The sequence below is a fragment of the Diuraphis noxia genome, unplaced genomic scaffold (assembly GCF_037042655.1).
Source record: "Diuraphis noxia isolate RWA-SAM2 unplaced genomic scaffold, SU_Dnox_SAM2 contig0003, whole genome shotgun sequence".
Lineage (NCBI taxonomy): Eukaryota > Metazoa > Arthropoda > Insecta > Hemiptera > Aphididae > Diuraphis > Diuraphis noxia.
In genome coordinates, this window is record NW_028301713.1 from 40851348 (window position 1) to 40876452 (window position 25105).

General features: G+C 26.1%; 1 protein-coding gene across 2 annotated transcripts; it reads right to left on the reverse strand.

The window, feature by feature from the left end:
- Positions 1–872: 872 nt before the first annotated feature.
- HnRNP-K (Heterogeneous nuclear ribonucleoprotein K) lies at positions 873–21196 on the reverse strand. Of its 2 annotated transcripts, none has more exons than XM_089222308.1 (12): positions 21000–21196; positions 10076–10173; positions 9939–9995; positions 9340–9383; positions 8570–8651; positions 8348–8494; positions 7137–7265; positions 6877–7070; positions 6092–6285; positions 4589–4704; positions 3176–3345; positions 873–1548 (listed from the first exon to the last, which is right to left on the reverse strand). In XM_089222308.1, exons 2-12 carry the CDS (start codon positions 10169–10171, stop codon positions 1500–1502), a joined length of 1278 nt encoding a protein of 425 aa, XP_089078434.1. In that variant the 5' UTR covers positions 10172–10173; positions 21000–21196; the 3' UTR covers positions 873–1499. The 2 variants fall into 2 exon arrangements, with proteins under 2 accessions (XP_089078434.1, XP_089078433.1); XM_089222307.1 differs by lacking the exon at positions 21000–21196 and adding an exon at positions 13920–14039.
- Between the last annotated feature and the right edge of the window lie 3909 nt (positions 21197–25105).

The window sequence follows — 25105 nt, forward strand, 5'->3', positions numbered from 1 at the left end:
GTTAATTATTTATATAATTTTACGTGTATTATTTTTTACTTTATGATTTAATTTGTATAATGATTTTATTTTTCAATCTATAAATTGTAATCGTAATCCGTATCCGGCCCAGATAATATTATTATCTTCAAAATTATCTAAACTACGATGTTTGCCAGAATAAAATAAATCTAAAAATACGGTTTCTAAATATTCCTATAGTTCGACTTCTTGTATATCAAATTAATTGCTTGTGCCTATCACCTGTGTATGTATATTAGAGTGGTAAAAACGGTAGAGCGCATACAAGACAGCCAAGGAAGTATTATTAATGATTTAAATTTATCATGAAAAAAATTACAAATTTTAACATTAATCAGGTTTAAAAGTGGTATGAATATTTTATACCATCTCTGTTTATACATTTCATATACTCAATGTATTCTATGAAATTCTACATAAGATAATATAGGTATGGATTGCTTAAAACTATAAGGAGACATTAGTCCCTCAGGAATTTTTCCCCACTTTAAGCACGTCATATGGATAAAATTTTCCGCCACTAATTGAATAATTATGTTCTCACTTAATTTACATTATACTTATCCTATTTCAGATATAAGACTTATTATTTATTGTATGATGTAGTTAAGATTCTTAGACATGTCAAAAAATTGTATAATATATAATATAATAATTATTGCCTGTATAGAACATATTACATAAATTCAATTATAATGTTGCATTTTGATAAATAATTTTTATCACAGAAATTTGAACAGCAATATTCCAATGGCATACTTGAGAGTAATGCATATTAGATTAATCTCAATAATTTTAATTCCTCAAATAATTTCAAAATTGGAAAACACACTACAAAAAATTACATACAATTAAAACCACAGAACACACACTGTATTACTTATTGAGTATTATTACACCAGTACAAAATCGTCATCCACAATACACATAATAAATAATTACATGTCTATAAAATTATTTTATAAATATAATCTAATATTAATAATTAATACCTAATTTATATTTTAAAATATAAAATGCGTGAATAAATTGTAAGATTTATATAATTTTGTATATATTGAAAGGTTTTAAATTATTATAAATCAACTTAATAGATATAATGTATTTCTTAGGTATTTTACTAATTTTTAAAGCGTTTAAAATTTAAAAAACTTATTAATAGAATTAAATGATGGAAATCTGTATTAATATAATGTCATATATTTACAAAAAAAAAAAAAAAAAAATATATAGAAGCACAAATAACTGAAAATACAGGTGTAATAATCATGAGCAACCCTCAAAGTATGTTTCAGTTATACCTCTTCTCCAGACAGATAAAAAACCAAATAAAATTGAATACACAGATAATTACTAATGGATACTAATTTAACTACATTAAATAGTATGAAAAGAGTATAATATATGATTGAATACATAATTGAAAAGCAAAACACAAATTGTATTTATTTTTTTATTATTATTATTATTATTATTATTTACATGAAGCCATCGCCACCAGGACCTCCAGGTTTTTGGGCTTGAACGCTAAAACAAAAATAAATAAAATAAGTTTAATTTCATATTTTACACATCATAAGCTATGAAGTGGTTAAAGTTTTAAAAATAATTTAATTGACAAAATTTAAAAATATACCAATTATTTTATTTTTACACAGATGTGCAATAAGGTATAAAATTTAAAAAATAATAATGCTATACAAAAAAAGATATGGATTTAAATATAATACAAATCTTAACACAATACTTAAGCTAGAATAGATCTTTAAAATTATTTTTTAGTAAGGTCAGTTTTAAAATACTTTTGGTAAACAATGTTTTTTAAACTTACAAAATAACTTTAAAAACAACAATCCATGCAAGCATTAACACTTTTATACTCAGATGCTTTAAATTTTAGGGGAAATAATAAAAATTTGCTAATTTTAATAAAAACAAATCGATAACATTTTCACATCAGAAAATATTAAATTAAATTTTAAATATTCTTAGTGAATAGAATAATTTGTATCAGGGATGGGTAGCCACACAAGTTATTAGAGGGCTAATTTATATAACTTTAAAATCTAGAGGGCAAGAACATTGACAACAATATTAATATGAAGACAATTAAATATTGCAAAAGTGAATATTCTTTAATTGATTATTATATTTTAAAGCACAATTCAATGTCTTTTGTAGATAAAAACAGATTTGTTTACAATTCACATAATTATAATTATAAAATTAAGTATCTTGCTCTTCAACTTCAACTGTCATAAGATTATAGCACAAATTTCTTATCCCCAAACAACGTAATATATAAATATATATAAAACGTTATAATTATAGAGGAATTTAAAAATATAGCAAAGTCAGGTCAAAAAGCTATGCAGGCGAAATTCAATACACCAATTACCCATCTCTGATCTATATATCATTAGAATAATGGTATAATAGGGATAAGTGCTATACAGTTATGAATGAACACTTAACAATAATATCTTAATTTTACAAAATTTGTCTAAAAAAAAAATTTCAAAATTAAAACATTTTTTCATTTCAAAATTAGTAAATATATATTATTTCCCATGTTGGCCACAAAAAAAAAATATAACTAAGCAAGATTTAAAAATGCAATTGACAGTATAAAAATTATATTTATACGGACATAAAATATGGTTGAACATTAAATTATATCTAACATAAAATAATTTAAATAAAAAATAGCAATAAATTAAATTTTCAATAAAATGTAGTTGTTAATCATTTTTATGAAATTTTAATCAAAAACAAAATTAGAAGAAAAAATGTAGGTACTTTTGGATGAAAAATACAATACAAAATTATAATATATTTAAACAAACAATCTTAAGTAAAATATAAAGCATATAAGTTATTAGATAGTTAAAGTAGATAAAAGCAGTTATGTTGTTGCATGCTGTTAATCGATACTTTCGTAAGAAGACTAGAGACTTCTTGTTAGGAAAATAAATTTTTTTTAAAACAACAAAATCACTAGTCTTCCATACGATAGTTAACGGTTTTCTTGTAGCTGAGAACCCATAGTTAGCTGCATTGGCACTTCGTTTTTACATGTTAGTATTTTTTTTATAAGATCCTTTCACCTTAAATAATACACATTAAGAAAGAAATATAAATATAAAATATTTACCATTGTTGTAATAAATATTGTGCCATTTGAATTTGACTGTCTGTGCCATTTATAGTGATTATTCGTTCATCTGAGCCTTCAGTTGGTTCGCCAATAGTGATTCCGGCTCCTGAATCTTGGCGTATACGGCGTATTCTAGCGCCGGCTTTGCCGATTATCGCGCCCGCGAGCTTTAAATAAAATAAATATATTTAAATAAGTATAATGGACAGTCACTATGATTTCTCATGAAACTTTTTAAAAAGTTTAAAATATTTTAAACTTCTAGATAATAATATATCTTTAAACAAATAATTTTTAGTTGTATGCTAAGATTGACTTTAAAATTAATAATATAGCTATGTAAAAACTGAGTCTTAATAAATAACTAAGAAATAATTTGTAATATAAAAACAGAGCAAAATTTTAATCACATGCTGATGCCAATAAAGTAATCAATGATCTGTAAAATGCTATACAATGTTAAATATGGATAGATTAAACATTATTAACATATAATGTAAGGTTTAATAATGATAGATGAGCACTTATGCTAAATTGTGGGAGTTGGGTTAACATTCATCATAAAAGTTTAAACATAACATACTAAATTATATTCAAATTAAATGAGAATCTAGAATGAACACGAGTTTAATAATTTAATTTACAAGTATTGTGTTATTTATTTACATGACAAATTATTCAAATTATTGCATTTATCAAATAAATTAGAACAATATATAATTATTTCATCTTTAGGAAACACCATGTCCATATAAAATAGGTCAAAAACTGTTGAGTTTCGTTAAAAGGTAATTAATTATAGTATAAACTATATTTAAATGTTGAATTGATGAAGTAAAATTAGAAACATAAATCACATCAAAGAAGCACATTTAATTATAATATTTATTACCCAATAGGAAATTAAAAACATGTATTTGAGTTAAAATATTTGTAAAAAAGAAATACACACAAGGGATCGCATACCGAAAAACAATGGAAGCAACAGTTTTAATCGCTAAAATGGAACTACTCAAGACAAACGTACCGAAATATCAAATAATATAACAAAACAAAATTTAATTGGAGTTAATTGAAGCACAAAGTTAACTAACTTAAACGAACTATTTATATCACATATTCCATTCAATGTACCTTAAGTCTTCTCTTCTTAATTTTTTCTGTTCACTGTAGTTTTTTTATTTTATTAAGTTTTTTACTGCTTACATAATGCTAATAGTGATGCATTAATTTCCCCCTGATAGAAATACTATTCTTTTTTGCTTCTATTTTTAATTATCTTACTAACTCATATTAATGTTTGGTTAATAAAATTATTATCGCTTATATTTTACATTTATTGATAATTATTATGCTTTTCGGTACGCAAGCCTTGTGCATAACTCCGTCAACGGTAAAACTGTCACTTACATCTTTCGGAATTGTGACTTGCGTAGAACCATTAAAAGCCGCAGGTTTTCCAGCTCCAGGACCCATAGCTGGAGGAGGCATACTAAAATCACTCATAGGACCATCATCAAATCCACCTTTTGTAATAAAAAAATATGAATTATATTACACAAGAAAACCTGCTATAAAAAATTTTGTATTTCAGTTTTGAGATAATTATATTAGAAATGTCAAATTTTACTTCATTTTTAGTTTTAATTGTATCATAAAAACAAAAAAAATTTTAGCATTAAACATACATGGATTAATATGTATAATAACAAATTCATAAATTTGATTTGTGTTAGTTAAATTATAAGATATTAAATAAATAGAAAATATTAATACTGATAGGCCTCAATATGGTTGAAAATATTTCTTGTTAATTAGTATTTTAATACATTAATTGAAGGTGAATTAAATTATGAGATATTAAGATATACCTAATAAGATTCATATTATCTTAAAAAATAAATGTTATTAATTAGACAAAATGCATTTATCAATATCATATACCTAAATTTATAAAGATTTAAAAAAAACAAAATATATAATTTCATTAAGTAGATAAATCGATAAGTATCTAATTCATAATTACAATTAATATATAATAACAACTTTTAAATTTTATTTGTTGTATTATATAATAATATATGTAAAATTCTGGACATATCACTAGTCAGAAGTATTCACCTAAAATGTATTTATAATGAAATTTTAATTTCTTAATTAATAGCTTATAACTAGATAGGTAATATTTATAAATAATTGTATAAAATTATAATTTGTACTAATACAATCACTATAAAGTATGTAATACAAATTTAATAATCAATTGTTTTTTTACAATATTGATCTTAATTTTAAACATTTTTAGACCATTTTAACTAAATTATATTTACTGTGATGAAGATTGAAAATAATATAATAATATAAATATGTTTGAAACTCCTATAATCAAAATTATTTAGAAAGTATTATTCAATACATTTGAATAAGAAATTCATTAGATTGCATAAGTTTAATTTTTCTAATATAGGCATGATTTGATTAAATTAGGATAAAAATTATGTTTCTTTTTGTTTTTCCCCCAATATTAACATTAAATTAACTTTTGTATCATATACCCAAATTATAAATAAATAGAGTAGTGAAAATGATTGTTCAAACAAATTATTTTCGTGTTACTGGTAATAATAATAAAAATATATGTGGCTTGGTGAGGCGCGATCATACGCTCAATCTGCAGAAACGCACTGGGTGTATGTACCGGCCGCAGTTGCTAGCTCCCAGATGGGTGACCACCTGTGAATTTTAGCAACATATCCTTGCCACACAACAAGTGTTACAACCCTTCCCACTAAAAAACCCTACAAACTCAATACACAAACAATAACCCCTACTATACCACCCCCCACCCAATGGCCTTGGTCGCCGGGCTTTAGATCAATAAAAAAAAAAATAAAAAATAAAAATATAACTTACCACCATAACCTCCTCCACCACCACCGCCAAAGTTTCCAGAGCCAACATTATTTCCATAACCACCTGGTCCGCCACCATAGCCTCCAGTATTGCCTCCATAATTTCCTCCACCAGTATTATTGAATCCTCCACCTCCACCGCCGCCAAAACCGCCACCACCTCCACGGCCACCTCCGCCGCCTCTGGAATAAGCCCTTAAATATATGGAAAATAAGAATCAATTATTAAAAAACTAATAAATAAAAATAACATGGTACATTATTTTTATCAATAAATTAATAATAACTTTTAATAAAAAGTTTATAGCTTATGAGTTATAACTCATAACTATTTATAGTCAAGACACAAAAAATGGGCAACGAAAAACAAAACTTTTTGATAACTTATATTTCTAGTAATAATACAATATACAAAATCTCAAAACAATATAAATAATTTAACATTTAATAGTTATAATTTATAGCAAAGGTGGCTAATTTTCTGACTGCCTTTAATTATTTTATGCCTCATGACATTTTCCTACATTTTCACGAGAAAATATATTATATAAAAATTATTAATTATATTTATCAAGAAAGCCTAGTATCAGAATATTCGTAAAAATGTGATGCCCAATGACACTATAATAAAAATATTTTTTATCTAATTTTTTATAAGGAATGAAGAATTAAATGCATTTTCAAAATGAGATTACTTCGGTTGGCAGCCATCCCAAATTTATACATAGTATAATATAATTTATTGACATAAGATATTTTTCAGAAATAATAATATGTAACACTTACATTCCCCGATTATTCATAGGTCCACCACCACCACCGCCTTGGAATCTTCCTGGTCCAGGTGGTCCACGTTGATTCATATTACCACCTCTCATACCACCACCACCAGCTGGATTACCATAACCACCATATTCATCAGAATAGTATTCATCAAAATTATTGGGATCATAAGGATCTTCTGCTCCCTTAACAGGGGCCTAAGGAATTAAACCAACAATAAAGAATTATACATTGAAAAATTAATAATTTTAAAAAAAACTTACAGTTTTTAATAAATCCAGGACTTCCCTTACACAATCTGAACAAGTATTTGGCTTTCCAGTTATTTGTACAACTCTATCAGTACTCATAGGACAACAACTTGTGTAAATTTTAATCCGTGATCCAGTTTTCTAAAATTATTTGTAATTGATAATAAAGGTATTACTTAATTGTATAAGTTATTACATAATTTAAAATAAAAACTGTATTCAGTTTTAAATTTTAATGAAATATAAGATTAAAATTTTAAATTCAGCAATAAAATAAGCATTAGTTATAAATATTTAAGTTCTGGTTTACAGATATCTACAGTTCCAGCTCATAATATATGGAATAATTATCATAGAAAAACAGAGTTATATCAAAGAGAGTAAGGGCAGTTAATCATTCCTGCAAGGGGTCGTTTTTAACGTTATGTTATGTTATAAAATGTGTATTGTAACCTCAAATAATTATTTAATTAATTCCGGTGTGATAAGATTGCATAGCCAAGTTCATTTTCTATGATATTTAATGATATGTAAATAATATTGAATGTAAGTAATGTAATATCATACAATATTATACAGTTATCCCTCAGCCTTAGTATCAATGATTGAATCAGAAACACCAGAACATTTTATCATTGTTATACAACCACTATAGTTTGTTTTAGATCCACAATTTTTTTAATTTTTTCCTATAAGACATCAACTGCACGGTTATTAGCTGGTATTTAGTATGGGAAGGGCACAGTTGATTTGGGACAAGTGTATATAGTATGAGGAGTGATCACTAAAAACTCAGGTGGTTACACATCCGAGAGCAAGGGATTAAGGCCGATACTTGACCTCAGAATATGTAAGTGATTACGGCCACACCAGGCAGTTCTTAAATTAGATAATTTTTATTATATGTTACATATTGTAACAAATATAATATGTTTATACTATACTGTTAGTTAAATAACAATCAACACAATAGAAGTTTTAAAATTAAAAAAATAAAGTAATTTCCTCCTTTTGCATTATTTTATAGTCTGTTATTAGTATATTTTTTTTCTGGAATGTAACTTAGGAAAATAACAAGAGCTGTATTACAAAAAAATATTTTTAAATGGATGATACACTAAATTTATTTTCACCAATGTACAAATTTAAATTAAAACCTAATCAATAGTATACAATCTGTAAAATTATTTTACAACCCTTAATTAATTATGTCCCAAACTAACCTCTCTTAGCTCTTTCACTTTTAATCCTCCTTTTCCGATTATACACCCAGCTTGACTTTGGTGTACCAACATTCTAACATCGACATCAGTCTCTCCTTGATTATCGTTATTACCTTGACCACCACCAGCTCCACCACGTTTAAATCTCTAATTATCAATAAATAATATTTAAATTAATATTAAATTAATACATTTATTTTTTATTTATGTTTGAATACTTACTGAACCACCATCTTCTAAATTACCCATAACTTCGCCCAAAACTTTCAAAGCATTGTCATTACTTGATATAATAGTCAGTATTCTAACAAAAAAATAAAATAAATAATTATTTGATCTCACATGAATATATAAAAGGCCAACAAAAAAATAAAGCATATCACTAAGAATGGACCAATTTATAGATACAAACACTAAAATTAATCTCAAAAGGCAAATTTTTATGTCAATATTTTAAAATTAAATTATATTGATAAAAAATAAATAGGTAAAACACTTAAAAAGCATAGTTAATATTAATTAATGCAGGTAAGAAATTGGTCTACTCTTAGCATATTTCCCCATAAAACTCACAAACAAAAAAGAAATTTATCAGTTTAAATAAACTGAATTAGAGGACTAACGGAAAGTGATTTAGCAAACAGTTCTATAACATTTAATTTATATTTTTTAATAGTTTTTGGATATAATGGATTTTTTCTTCTAAGTTATTCTCAGTGTAAAATCCCAGTGTAGGAGGCAATTTATAAATTAACCATAAAGAATGAAAATTGAAAAAAAAAACTGCAAGCCCTGAAAGCCATATGAGAAATTAACCTATTTTCATAAAATAAAATTTCTCAATATTAGAGGCTTTCAGTCAATTAAATAATTTATTAACAATAAAATGATTATAAATACACATCTGAATCTACTAAAGAAAAAAAAGTTATGCATAAAAGAAAATTTTAAGTATATATATATATATGAGAGATTGATGATGGATGATTTACCGTTCAGGACCCGGGCAATCTGGGACAGTGACTGTGGCATTGTACTGTTAGATGGACAGCGTCAGGTAGTATCCGTTATTGTTCGCAGGTTGTATTCGTCGATGATTGAGGTTCAGGGCATATGCGTGGTATATGCAGAGGGGCCCAGGGTACCACGGGACATGTGAAATAAATCACATCGAGGGGCATGGGCATATGGGCATAGAACACATAACAAATTTCCAAGATCAGTCCTGTTTTAGTTAAGTTACATAGCAACTATACATGATTATTATTTGAACTTTATAATTCCAGTATCCTTTTTTTTTTTTAAACTTAACATGTTCCGAGAGGAAAAATATCAAATAGGCCTACTTACCTTCATACATATTTCTATTAATTTTAATTTTATAAGATAAAATAATTGGGAATAATTGACAAGTATAAAATAGTCTAACAATATTCCTTCATGATCAACTGAGCTCCTCGACCAAACAAGAAATAATTATAAAGGGATTAAATGTACATAACAATAGTCAATAGTAGGCCTATTTTGGTTGGTTTTTAATTTTTAGTATATTTAACAAACATAATTTTCAAATTTTAAACAAAAAACTCACGTCTGTACGCAGTCTAGAAATGTTGAATCCACCTTTACCAATAATCGAACCAGCAACCTAAGATAAGCAATAATAAAAATATAACCAATAAGAGATCAAATATTCAAATTTATAAAATTTGGGAAACAAATATTTACCTTGCTTGGAATAAGAACTCTTAATTCAATGTCGTCAGGACCCATCTTAGGACGCTTGAATGGGGCATTTGAATGACCATCATTGAATCTCTTCATGTCTAAAATTATAAGAAAATATAAATTTTTAATGTGGTCAACCAAATTTTAATCAAGAATTGATACAATTATTATTTTGAACAAATCAGTTAATTTATTGTTGTTTTGAATTTAAAAAAAAATATAAAAATATAAATTTTATGAATGTATTATAAGTACATAATAAAAAGAAAATTAGGAGAGCTGCTCCCTCCATCTTACTGGTAAATTTTAAGTAATAAATGTTATAAATTATTATCAAATTTTAAGATTAAAACCTTTTTTAATTTTATTTTTTTTTTATTATTATTTCAGATATTAATAGCCAATTGAGATCTTAACATCAAAATTGTTTATTTCGAGATAGAAATGCCAAAGTTGAAAAGTAGTAAACTCAAAAGAAGAGAGTTTAAACACAATGGGTGCCACGGGTGGAATCCCTCTTGTATGCGTAGTGCATACATTTGGAAGAAAAATAACAAGTACCTCTATTCATAGGCGCCGACTCCGCGGGGGCAAAGGGGGCGATCGCCCCCGTACATTGATTTAACGGGGGCAAAAGTATTATTTCGCCCCCGTGCCCCGTTGTGTACAATAATAATTATTTGGTCAAAATACCAGATTATTCATTCAGATAATATTCATTAGAACATCGACGATTGAATATTTGTATATTACCTAAATATGATCTATAAATACTATAGATCGCTCGACGCTCACTACTATTTGGTTTTATATTTTGTCTAAAAATACATCTGTCATTTCAATTTTTCCCGAAATATAGAGACGGAACTGATTTTATTACCATTATAGTACATAAACTAAAAATTTTCAATTCAAATAATATTATTTATAAATTATAAACAAATATATTTATAGCACCCTAGAGGAGTATTAAAATAGAGTTAAGGGACAATTTGGTAATTACTCCTCCCGGTAAGCAAACTACAGCATACTATAGAATTTTTTTTCACTTAATAGAAGAGTATACCCCCGCGCTAATATCTAAAAGTCGGCGACTCTGCCTCTATTAGTACCTCTACCTATTTTTCTTTAAATTATCAATAAATAAAGATAAAAAATGCAAGCAATAGCAAATTAAACTTGACACCTCGTTAAAGTTTGAAGCTTAGATGCACCACTTTAAATACTTCGTAACAAATATTTAACTTTATGTTCGTAATTCGAATATTTATATATGCACCAAAATTCAAAGTAAAATATTCTAATTTGAAAACAATTAATAAAATACATATTTTATAATTTAAAAATTTCTATTAGTAAAGAATAAAAAATACTTGTCAGATTATGAACCAGAAATAATATTATACTCTATGACATGTAACTGTATCGCTGTAGCGATAAATACATTACATTCGATATTATCCATTACTACTATTATTATAAATACCAACATAATAATTATAATTACCATGTTTTATATTATACAGTATACACGTATAAGCGTATAAACTGTATATTCGTTATTTCGTGTCCATAACATCAAATTAATTATTTGTATTTTAAAGTACCATAAATGTTATCAATATAAATATCAACATTAATAACTACTAATTATTATGAAAGATAATTTCTGTAAAGCTAATGACTAAGTCGACAAAACTAAATAAAGATCAATAAAAAAAACCCTGTACAATTACAGGGATAACTGTTTAAAATAGAATCAAATTCAATCCCACGATATTATTATGTAGTTTAATATTATTTTTTCCAATATTTAAATAGTGAGCAAAGCCAAGATTAAGTTTAGGAAGAGGTTTTTAATTTGAATTCTGTACTATATGATTTATTTAGATTCTTATTTCTTTCGAAGTTAAATGTTTTACCGTTTTTGATTCTATTCACAACCAACGTGATCGTTGATTCAGATTTCAGATACATTGCGCTAAAAACATGAATAGGAGAAAAAAATAAATGATCCCATAAATGAACTAACCTAACATAACAAAATCAAATATATAAGTAAATATTTATATTTTAAATTTTTATCGCAATTTGTTCTTTAACAACGATATTTAATAACGAATATTAATCAATATTGGGATGTTAAATTTTTAATAAAGTTAAAAATTAAATCACTGAAATAAAAAATAATAATATAACATTAGTTAATTTGAATTTGAAATATCTTCTATATACACCTACATATTCTACGCAATAATGTGGTAAGAAAATTATGAGTAGATATCAATTCATGCAAGATGATTATTGCTATGAAACTTTCAGTAATTGAAATTTAAGAACAGTCGAGTCAACTATCAATAACTAACAATTCAAGAAAAAGGAAAAAATTACTGAATATTTTACATTGACCAAAGTCAACAAAGTATGACTATGAGCTACGGCCTACAACAACTAAAGATAACTCAGCTATAATCAGTTTAAGGTTATTTAAATTTCAAGCTACCCATCAAATATAACAATTAATATGGTGAAGTTAACAAGGTGACGATTTAAGAACTAACAATTTACTATTACATAAAAATCGAGTTTTGGATACTTATTTTTTTATAATAAAATTTAGAAATAAACAGCTTAATAACACCAAGAAGCTTGAATATAATATTCTTTCCGAAAACTTTTTTGTTTTTATAAAAAAATGAATGTATTAATAAAAATAAAAATTCATCAATAATTTTAATAAATCATATGAAAAAAAAAATTAAATTAAATTAAAACCCAACTATTGTCAAGGATACTTATAATCAAGGATCTCATTTTACATAGTAATTTTAGCAAGGTTTGCACATTACATAATACACGTTGAAAATTGGTGGGGAGCGATTTAATCGAGGGTAGTTTCATTCACCTTGAGTTCACTGGCATGCACGATACGGCAGACAGCAGACTGGCGCCAACAACCAACCCCTTTTACCCTGCAAGGGGACACTTCCTCTATTCCTATTGATCCAGTAAAAACCAATGTCATGCTATAGCCCCCAAGTGTATACACTATAATAGACAATATATTGATTTAAAAATGACGGAAGTCCATCAACGTAATTAGATTTACTACATATTATGTTAAACAACAAAAGTTAAAAAATATTTTTATTCATAAAAATTACTATAACGATTATAAGATTTGTGTTTATAGAAAAATATTTTTACATATTTTCATTGCAATAAAATATATGGATAAATTAAATCGAAGAATAATCACTTCATTAAGTAAAAATATAATTCTGAGCTTTAGGTATTATAAATCGATTTTGTTTCAATACTAACGAATTTTAAATTAAATCAAATCAATAAACGTAAAAAAATTGAAAAATTGAAAAGCAAATACTATTTTGTGATAAACTATAAATATATTAATTTAGTAATGAAATTAACATTTTAGATAAATTATTGCAAACATAAAAAATTATAAAAATAAATTAGTATTAGATGAAATATAATATCAAAAAGACGTTAATATAATAAATAAACTATTTATTCAAATATTATTACCAACGTGCCTACTTATACTTTTTTTAAATTTTTAAATTGTTTTCATATTCTAACCATCATAATAACTTATAGATACACTTTTTAATTATATAAATCTGCTTTTGTATTTGCCGTACGTAAAATTGAATTATTATCTTATAAAATAATTACTAATTACATTATTTTAATGATCGAAGTATTTATATTTGGTTAACAAAAATAAATACATAAAAAATGCTCATAGAAATATTTTTAAAAGATACGAATAAAAAGTATAGGATATAAAATTAATAATATTAGGTTTTCAAAGACTTACCCATATTATATTTGAACTTAAAATATATTCATAAGGGGAGAAGTAGACTGTTTGACTGCTTCACTCAGACTGATATAAAAGGAAAACTAAGGGCACCTGGTAGACACTAGCCAATGATGTTTACAAAACAGTAACCATGGAAACTATAAGTTCAGAAATTGACCACTAACGGTCAATTTTAAGCTGACTAATTTATTGAAAAGTAAAAAAAATAGAATGTTAGGGTTTATTATTATTTTTTAATACTTTTCATACAAATGTATTAGACGAACCCACATAATAATAGTCTAAACATTTAATAAACATGCATGCAAAACAAAGGTTATTTTAATAATATTATATTAAATTATAAATATATATATATACGTATTATATTTATTTATTATTAGATTACAATAAATTGAAGCATGTATACATACCGCATAGTAATATTGTTACTAGTAATTGATATGAAGTTTTATAGACTACCATGGCGTGTGTTATAAATTATTTTAGTATAATATCTTCACAAATCAAGTGCATTTTTTTTTCATTGCCCATTATAATTATTGATAACACATTCTATTACTTGACAATTTTCGAAAATTTAATAGTTACACGCCTATTAATTACACCTAAATCAGGATAATGTATTATTTCTACATTATAGTATTCTACTAAATATTTTGATGAATAGTAAAGACCAGTTAATTTCACAAGTATCATTATCATTATGTTTATACACAGATATTTGAATTTTGGTACACTAAAGGCTCTGTTAAACAGAACGCGTTATAACGCGCGTTAAAGCGGTAAATGGCTCGTCGGCGTGGTGCTTTTACGCGCGTGAGTAACGCCGCGTTGTAACAAATTAAAAAATCACACGACGTGAAGATAACGCTTTCTGTTTGACAGAGCCTTAAAAATAGTGGGCACTGCTGCATAAGACTATAATATATTATATAGTTACAAGGTAATAATTTTAAATGGTTAACTTTAATGTTATCATATAGTTTTAACGTTTTATAAAATTATATTTTTTTTTACATAATTTTGTAAACAATATAAAAAACATATTATACAATTTATTTTTACTTTCTTCAATGATAGCACTTTCATATTCCAAAGTAAATTAAAAATTATTCGACATAAAATAAAATTTTGAGCGGTTAGTTAATTAAATATAAAATAAGTATTTTAAGTTAAGCGGAACGAGAGCTACACAGGGAAACCTACAAAATCATGGTTGCCACAATATTTTATTTGTCATTTTCCCTGACTTTTCCATAACTTTCCCATGTTTTTCCATATATATTTTAAGTGTAAATTTTGTTTTTTTTTAAGTTTAATATACCTAACACCGTTTTTTTTTTTTTTTTTTTTTAAATAATAATTTAAATTGACAATGGATATGCTTTAAACATTTTAGGGAATACCTAATTTATTGTTTACAAGTTCCATATTTTCCATATTGTTTTTATCAATAAAGTAAAGTATTTTTTTTCGAAATGAATGATTTACATTGAAATATTAGGGAAAATATAAATTACGATTTGAAATATAAATTCCTGAATTTCGTGCGAATTCCCTGACTATTCCATGTTTTCCCTGACTTTTCCAGGTTTTCCAGGTTTCCAGAAACCGTGGCAACCATGAAAATGTAGGTCTACCATACTCAGTTAATCTAATCTCTAATTTCTACTTATTTTTATATATCCTAATTTTAAATTTCGTTTTTATATGGTCGTTTTCCAGAAAATCATCCTGATTTTGAGCATGAAATTAATTAGTATACACACATTACTTTTTTAAAGGTAAACAGTTATAAGTAATCGGAAGTTTATTGAAATTATTCTCAATCTGGAAAAAAAATAGTTCAATAAGCATCAAATGTTAACCTTAAAAATAATTACCTTGTAAATACCAATTCATAGATATCATTTAACAGTAAATTGGATTAATTACATTACAATATTACTCTGATTAAAGACGTAACAATGAATAAACAATTGAAATAATTGTTAGAATTGTCTTCGACTATGTAATCTACAAATATTTCATAAAACGCTTATTTCTTCTTTAATAATACTAATGTATTTTTAAAAAACTAATTTTTCCTCACAAGAATAAACAAGATGAAGAAACAAAAAACTACACGGTAGTTTAGATAAATTTACATTAGCTTTTTAATAGATATACTTACTTAAATAAATATTATTATTAAACATTATTAGAGGCACTGAAAAAGTAAAATAATCAAATTTTTAACTATGTTCCAACTACCCATTTATAAATAACTAATTATATACGACATTAATTTAAAATATATTATGCTTCATTTTATTTTATTACAGAAGAAAATAGAGATGGACAGTTTTGGGGCCTAAATTTGATAATCAAGCTCTGAGAGTATTTTACACTGGGGGTTATTAATAACTATAACATGAAATTGATATATTTACTAAATCTTAAAAGTAATACACTGCCCTTTGTGTAAATACTGTAGGTATCCTAATATATTGTCCACCTTAACACTATATACCAATTGCCATAGACACCAGAAAAGTAAATTTAACCAAGTTTATAAAACAAAAAATATTTATATATATTTATATTATACATATATCATATTCATAAAAATATTTTTATTTTTTTAAATATCTAGTAAGGAATAGATGTCTGATGTCAATTACTTATATAATTCATTCACTTGATGTCTAACATTTTACAATTTCATTATTTCGATTATTTTACTTCGATATATTAAACGCACCATAAATTACTATTATAGTAAGTCTCTACAATAGAAATATTTAATTTTCTATTAAGCAAATTTTATTTTAAGGATTTATTACTCTTATTTATAATAATATAAGAGTTACACAATGAAAACACATAATAAGGATGAAGCCTTACAAGATTCATGATTAGGACAGGCTTTGTATAGGTTTCTCATTTAAGCTGACTTAACTTTCAGGTGTATAAGCTATAATTGAAAAATAAAGCTTAAAATATAAATATAGTTTTTTATTTTATAATTTACAAACAATACTAAAAATTATAGAAAAATACTGAAAAAGAAAATACTACACTACAATATTATAATATGATATACTCATTGTGCCAATAAATGAAAACCTAAAATATTATTATTTGCTACCCATATGATATTAATAAAAGAAAAGGGGAAAAGTAGTGTCATCCATTATGAAAATAAGCTCTTTGTTTGATTGCATGTTTGCATGTCAACTATGGGAATGAAGAAGTACCAGTTTGTTTGTGAACAGTTGCTATGGGAAACACCCATAATATTTAACAGTTTTTATAACCACAGGCCACAGCGTTAATAAAATATTAAAAAAATAATTATTATAAAAACCAATATTTATTCTAAGTTCAAACACAACCAAGTAGATAATCCTAAAATTTCAACAAATAATTTTTTTTTTTTCAAATTCTATAAGCATGTTATACCTATGATGAATTTATAAAAAACATTTATGTAACATGTATGACTGAAAAAGAGGTCCTCGGTGAGTACTGAGTTGCAACACTAATGATTACTTTTGATTTTGAATAAAATGGCATGTAACCACCATCACACTTTTACATTTTAATTGAAAAATTTATACCACATTTTATTGTACATAAATAAAAAAAAATGTATACCTATTCACAATTAATAATCTTAATTACAGGCCATTTAAGAGTAATTAGTAAAATGAGAAAAGTTAGTAGGACATAGTTGACTCAATATCATCTTAAGAGGTTTACATTTCTGTACATTCATTTACATTGATGGTAATAGTATTCTCTACTACCAAACACCAGACTAATTATTAATGGAGTATCTGAGGAATAATTCATCAAAGCAAAAGCTATCTAATTAAATTTTATTTAAAATTAATATTGGTGTAAAAAAAACAATTACATTATTACTGTTTTTTATACATAGATAGGTACCTAAGTTAGTAAGATAAATAAGTATTTAAATTTTGTTATAGAAGTATGAAATAATTTATGAGCCGCTTTTGAAAACACTCCATATGGGATGATACTAGTAAGTAACTACTCGAAAGTTGGGCTGACCCATATTGCACTTACCATCTTGGGTATGCCACTGAGTAGAATATTAAATAGATCAAAATGGATTGTTTGGTTTTTAATGGAGAAAGTGGTATAAGTAATAACTAATGAGTAATTACATATAGCTGATAAAAAACTGATAAAGTTAAAGTAAAAAAAATTTAAGTTTTACATTGGATTTTAAGATGTTGATTAAAGAACTCCAATTTAAAATACTATTGATGCAAGTTAGACTTTTAAAATGGGTTTGAGAAAAATATATTGAACTTAGTTTAAAAATTAAAAACAAATTAATAATCTAAAAAAGGAATTTTTCATGCAATTGTTTATTGTTTAAATTGTTATGTATTAATATACGAGACATATTCATAGTCATTATTATTATTTTAGCAATTCATAAATATAATTATGCAATTAGTCATTACAGAAAATACTATAACAAACAAGATAAAACTTTAATATACTATATATGTATATATTTTTAATTACATTCACATTATGTATCCTTATGATGTAACAAATAACTATTGGTTGAAATATCAAATGTCTCAACCAAGTTGATTTTATTACAACTCTGGCTCACAAGTGATCAGTACCGTCACACACATGTAGAATAACCGGAAGTGATGGAATATCCCCCACTATGTGACATGATTGTAATACACTAAATGGGGGATGCGTAGAATCAGACAGTTCAGGATGAATAACGGTACTGATTTCTTGTAGGCCGGAATATATTATTTTATAAACTATTTTATATTACCCAAGTCAAGGAGGATTTATTTTTTATTGTTCATTCTTAAAGTTTCATTATGTCCCTTTATATCTTTAATGCTTTATAATATATTATTTCCAATGTGTTGATATAATTTCCAAAACTAATGTTAATAAATATGAACTTTATGATTAGATACTTGCAAGTGTGTTTAACAAGTGTATTAAACGTTCTCATAATGTATCCAACCAGAATTTTATTAAATAATCTCAGCTTACATAAAATAATTTAAAAAATATAATTAATACAAAATTGCCAATATGGCTAAAAAATTATAACAACTGTAATAAATAAAATAACTAAATATTAATATTAAAAAGCCATTATTATCCAGGGTTGCTTAAAATTGATTTTTTTAATGATGATTCACTAAAATTAATCAAGAGCTACTATATAATATCTAAAGGACATTTTATTATAATACAGTCAAGTATAAAACAAATATTAAACATGCATATTAAACTACATACAGTAGGGTCTCGATAATCTGAATGAGATTGGGGAAAGGGGTCATTCGGATTATCTATGGTTTGAAAAAAAAACATCAATTTTATTGTAATTTTAAACATGAAATTTTATTTTTATTTGTATTAATCGTGTAAAAACTCGTCATTTCAAAATACAATGAATATATAAAAATATTAATATAATATAATGAGTAGGTATAATTATGAACTTAACTAATTAAAATATTGATTTTTTTTTTTACACTGGTTCTTATTATGGTTTGGTAGCCTTGTCCCACATAATCGAAAAATGTTATTTATAAATAAATACAGTCTTTTGGATTAGCCTGCGTTTGGATTATCGAGACCCTACTGTAGTTGTAAACACTTTATACTGTATGCATTTTTTTTTTTAGCTGAATTGAACAGCAATATCAAGCATAATTCACTAAGTTGATGTGATTTGTTAATTATTTGTTACATAAATAAGGTATTAAGTCCATCCTTATAAATAACTTCATTAATATTTTTAATAACAAAAAAGAAATTTATTTTGTAATGTTTTAATTTAAGAAAGTTCATCAAGTTGATGAAGCTTTTTAAGTTTAAATTTATTAAAATTTAAAATGTATGGTATTATCAATATTATAACAATTCGGGTAACAATTATAAATTTCTAAGAAAACAATGTACACTTAATATTCCTTATGCCTTAGTCGCAAATTAATATAAATTTTATAAGTAAGGTATTATATGTGTAATATATATAATGTTTGAAATTATTATATTACCAACCCTGCTAAAGGATTATTAGTCACTAATGATTCATCCAATTTTTAGTGATTAGTTAATACTTCATTAGCCATTTATGAGTTAAAAACCTACTTTATTTCCAAGAAGTTTAAAACATACTATAAAAGTATAGATTAAACTATAATAAAAGGACATGATAGCCTCCAAATTATTCACAAAACAATCCTGTGTTTTAAACTATTAATGACATAGATCGCTTACTTTGGAGTTTGGATGTAGTAATTTATTAATTAATAGTTATTGAGGCGTTCCTGGGCTGCGACCAAACCTTATACTTATGAAACAAACTAACTTTAGCAGTGTTCTGACCTAATGACCAGCCACCAAAACCTTATACAATATTCATAGAAAAAGTCCAAGCACCCAGCTGCGGAAGTCGGACAGTCAGTGTTGTCGTATCTGACACCATAGTAACGCACCAGACCAACCACACGAAAATTAATGGTTAGCCCGTTCCCTAGTAATTTACCAGGGGAATGGAAAAAGGCGTAGGCAAGCAACTAAAGCCGGCAAAATGTTTGGGAAAACGATGGCTGTAAGTAGCGGGTATTGGACAAAAGGGGAGGGTGTACCAGGAGTATGACAACTACAACGGGTCATTAAGCGTACGCACAAGTGAGGGTACCAGAAAAATACCTAACCACCAGACGTTACGCCTATGAGCGTGCGGTCACGTACATCATGTATTCATGTATGGTACGTGCCCCCGCCGGACCGTTACTAAATAGTAAATACTAGGTGCACCATGACGGCGGGAAACAAAATTTCTATAACAATCGCAAAAGCTTCGACCCTAACGCACGCGAGTGGGATAGGGAATGACTGACATTAGAGCTTGGCGTTTCCTACATTTCTTACAATTTATCTAGTCAGCAAAAACCAAGAGGCGGGAGGCCGAACGGCGGTTTGCCGATCAACCGGCCGGGACGCGATCGAGATTTCGTAATTTTCGAAAAACACTGTGAGGTTAAAACATGTTACCTGAAGATTCAGAAGTATGGTCTTGTAAGCGTCTAAACTGCAGCTGCAAAACGTAAACGTCGATGAACGAACTCCTTAGTCCTTTTAGATACCACAGTCAACAACAACACAAACGGTGGAGTATGTAATAATGCGATGGACCAACGTATAAACGTATAACAAATTGTTACGACTTCAAAATGGCTGAACCGCAACCGCGTCCTTGTCCGCCGGTCATAGTACACGTTCGTAGTGGTGCAGTAGAGAGCGGTACATTTCCAAGGAGTACTATAAACTTGTAAACATACTCGTTCTCGCTGGCGGGATTTTAGAAATTTGAAACCCAATAGAATAAAATAATTCAACAAATTCATTCGGCGAAGGCGACAGTGTGTGCTATCACCACTGATTCATCTGTGCTGGGAACTAACTTCATTTTAGTAATATTTAATTACAACATTAATACATACGTATCGCGAATAACTATAACTAGAGAGCCTGGATAATAATTATCTATAGGCTCTCTAACTATAACGAATAACGATATTAATTGTGTAGTAGCGGAGTAATTCAATGATAATTTATTTAAATTAACGCAATTGTAACGAAATTACTTTTACAAATTAATGTTTGTGGAATAACGTGTCATTTTCCACGTTATTGAAATGGGCTAGCGGCTAATGGCTATAATATTCTTTGAAAAATATTAAAAATCAATTACATTTATTTTCGATTCTAAAAGATTAAAATAATAATCAACAATATAATTAAATATCCCACGAATTAATACACTTTTACCTATACAATATTCACATAATTTACTAATAGTATAACGCTATAACCAATAATATTATCCCATATTACATATTATTTACATCGCTATCAATTGAATTTGTAAAGCATTTTATTTTTCTAAAGTATGTACATTATTTTGTACATTATTTGACGTGTTTCTTTAAAAAAGTAAAGTAGGCGTGCAGAGGTGAACAGGCCAGATGGAACAGAGGGAATAGTCCTACTAGGCTAAAGGCTTTTTAAAGCCATCGGCCTGTACGGCTGTACCATGTAAATTTATAAGCTTTATATTAAAATAAAATATGTTAATTAACTAGAAATATTAAAATAAATCTATTTACGTATATTATTCTATATAATAAATTATAATATAAAATCTTTCAAATGTAGTTTGTCATTTATAAACAATTAAATAAATCCAATTCAGCCCGACACTACAACTTTTTAGATTTCTTTAGCTCTTATATTTTTATTATATTAATATGGAGTCGAGACCTATCACACATTTAAAATGACTTAACTTAATTAACCAAAAGATGGCCAGGGGCCCAGGCCGACACTGTTTAATGTTTATTAAATACCTTAAATTAGATTTATTTATTTATTTAAATACATTAAATGGTTTATATTATTTTATCGCGAATGGCGATATACAGGTACTGCACTAATGTAGATCCATAAATTTTTTAGAGTAGGTAGGTAGCTAGTTTAATGTTAGGTCAATTATTTTTTGATGAAGTGCATCCATCTGGAGGTAATTATTACATCAAATATTATCAATTAATCTTATTAAGTATTTTAGTTTCTATAATATTGTTAAAAAAATACTGCTACTAATAAACTTGTCTAAAAACCCAGGTTCAGAATATAATGCAATATAGATAATATTCAATTAAAACGTTTGTGGTTCAACTCACATACCCGTCTATCTACTCTAACTTTAAATCCTTATCGTATTTGTGCATTTTCAAAAAATTTCATTTTTTTTACTGATAAAATGGCGTATTATAAATTATTATTATATTTCACAATTATTTATAGTTGTGTTATGTTTGTGTACTTATATTAATTATTATACCTATGGTGTAGGTGCTATCAATTTAGCGTAAGACATTCATTATTTCAGAAAACATTAACATTTCTAAAAAAAAAATTTATATCATATAATTAAGTTGTTGCAAACAACTATTTGTAAATTAGTTTTTAACATTTTTAATCACTATATTTTTATGAATTTTTTCGTTTTGAATGACGACATAAGTAGTAGGTACATATTTATTTTTATACTTAGAAACCGAGTTCAGACACGTAGGTTCCTACCTATTTCTTTCCTATTTGAAGCTATATAATATCTGTTCTATGATAATATTAGTGTCTATATTTCAGTACCAAGTACGTATTTTTTTTGTTAGCTCTATAACAGTGCTTCTCAACCTGGGGAATGGGGGAGAGGCTATATGACAGAGGTACCTTGAAATATTTATTTTATTTAAAATATTAAGTTGTATTATTAATTAATACTAATCATTGTTGTAAAAGTAAAATGTATTAGATTACTGTAATTGAATAATAATAAAAAAAAAGAGGGTAAGTGGATGTCGCTCTGCTGTACGTAGGTGGTGGGGTGGACCTCGGACTAGGGTAGGTTAGATTTGAATGCAATGATAGGTATCATTGTATACGAAAAACGATTCTGAAAAGAGATGATTTGTCAGTCTAGGATATATTATATTTAAATATTGTCATATTATATTCTATTTTGAAACAAATATTTTATTTTTCAATTAGGACGCATTTTGCATAAGCCATGGTTAATCAATTTTTCCAAAAACATTGCATGTAGTTATCATAATTCATAATACCTTATATTATCATAGATATACATATACCTGGTTAGAGGATAAATCGTTATCATTACGCGATTTCATAAATATTTAAAACTCAAACGCTCCAAACATTTTTCCTATAATGACGCTTCAAATTTCCTCTATAGCTATTTGAAGAAAAAGTTATGGAAAACTTAGTGTTGAAATTTTTAAACTTAGATATAAATACAAACAATTTTATGAATTTTGAACTACAAAATAATTTGCAAATATTCAAGATTTTAACGAATTTTTGTCAATATTTCAACTTTAAATGCTAATAAAAAAAAATTGTGCCTATGCATTTTTATAATTTTTTAATCACCATAAGAATAACTTATGAGGAATTTTGTATTAAATTTGTCAAAAAAATTTTGTATTAAATTTGTCAAAAAAATTTCATCGACACTTCAAAAATAATTTTTCAGAAAAATTGAAAATTTCAGTTGTCTATAAATATCTCAAAAAAAGTCAAAATATTTTGAAACTTAAATGATGTAAAGAAAATGCCAATCTAAATAACTGGTAAAATTTTCAAGTATCTACGGCTTATACTTTTTGAATAATAACAAATATTTAAAATCGCTTGAGGATAAATCGTTATCGTTACCCAATTTCGTAAATATTTAAAATTCAAACACACTTAAAATTTTTCCTATAATGATGCTTCGAGTTTTCATTATAGCTACTTGAAGAAAACTTATGGAAAATCTAGTGTTGTATTTTTAACTCTTAGTTATAAACACAAAATTTTTTATGATTTTTCAACTTCAAAATTACTTGCAAATTTTCGCGTTTTCGACAGATTTCGTAAAAATTTGAACTATAAACGCTTATAAAAAAAAATGTGACTAACGATTTTTAATTTTTTTTAGCTTCAATAAGAACAGCTCAAAAGGAGTCTTGTATTAAATTTTCAAGTTTTATTGTTTCAAAATTTAAGTGGTCTATAAATAATTTTAAAAAAAGTCAAAAAATTTTGAAAATTAAACTATATATAGATAACACTAACATGAACATTTGGTGAAAATTTCAAGTATTTACAGTAATTAGTTTTTAAATAACAACCATATAAAAAAATTCTGGTAATACTAGTTATGATACCATATTAACCATATCATGTTTAGTTATTTGTTTTTGCTATTTTTAGATATGTTCAAACATTTAAACCGTAATTTTACAATCACTTACATTTTTGTTCTTTTAAGGACATTTAAATCTGGGCCCTAGTTAAACACCTCAAACAAAATTCATTTTATATGCGTAAATATCTACAATTTTAAAAATATATAAAGGTTAAGTATATGTATATAATTTACTTCAATTATTTGTATTCCATTAAAAAATTTAGTCTTTAGAACCACTGAAATTAATAATCATAATAAATGTGAATAAACATTTGCATATTATCCAGAACAATGATACATTTGCTTTGAAGTTTTTTTTATAAATAAACAATTCCCAATA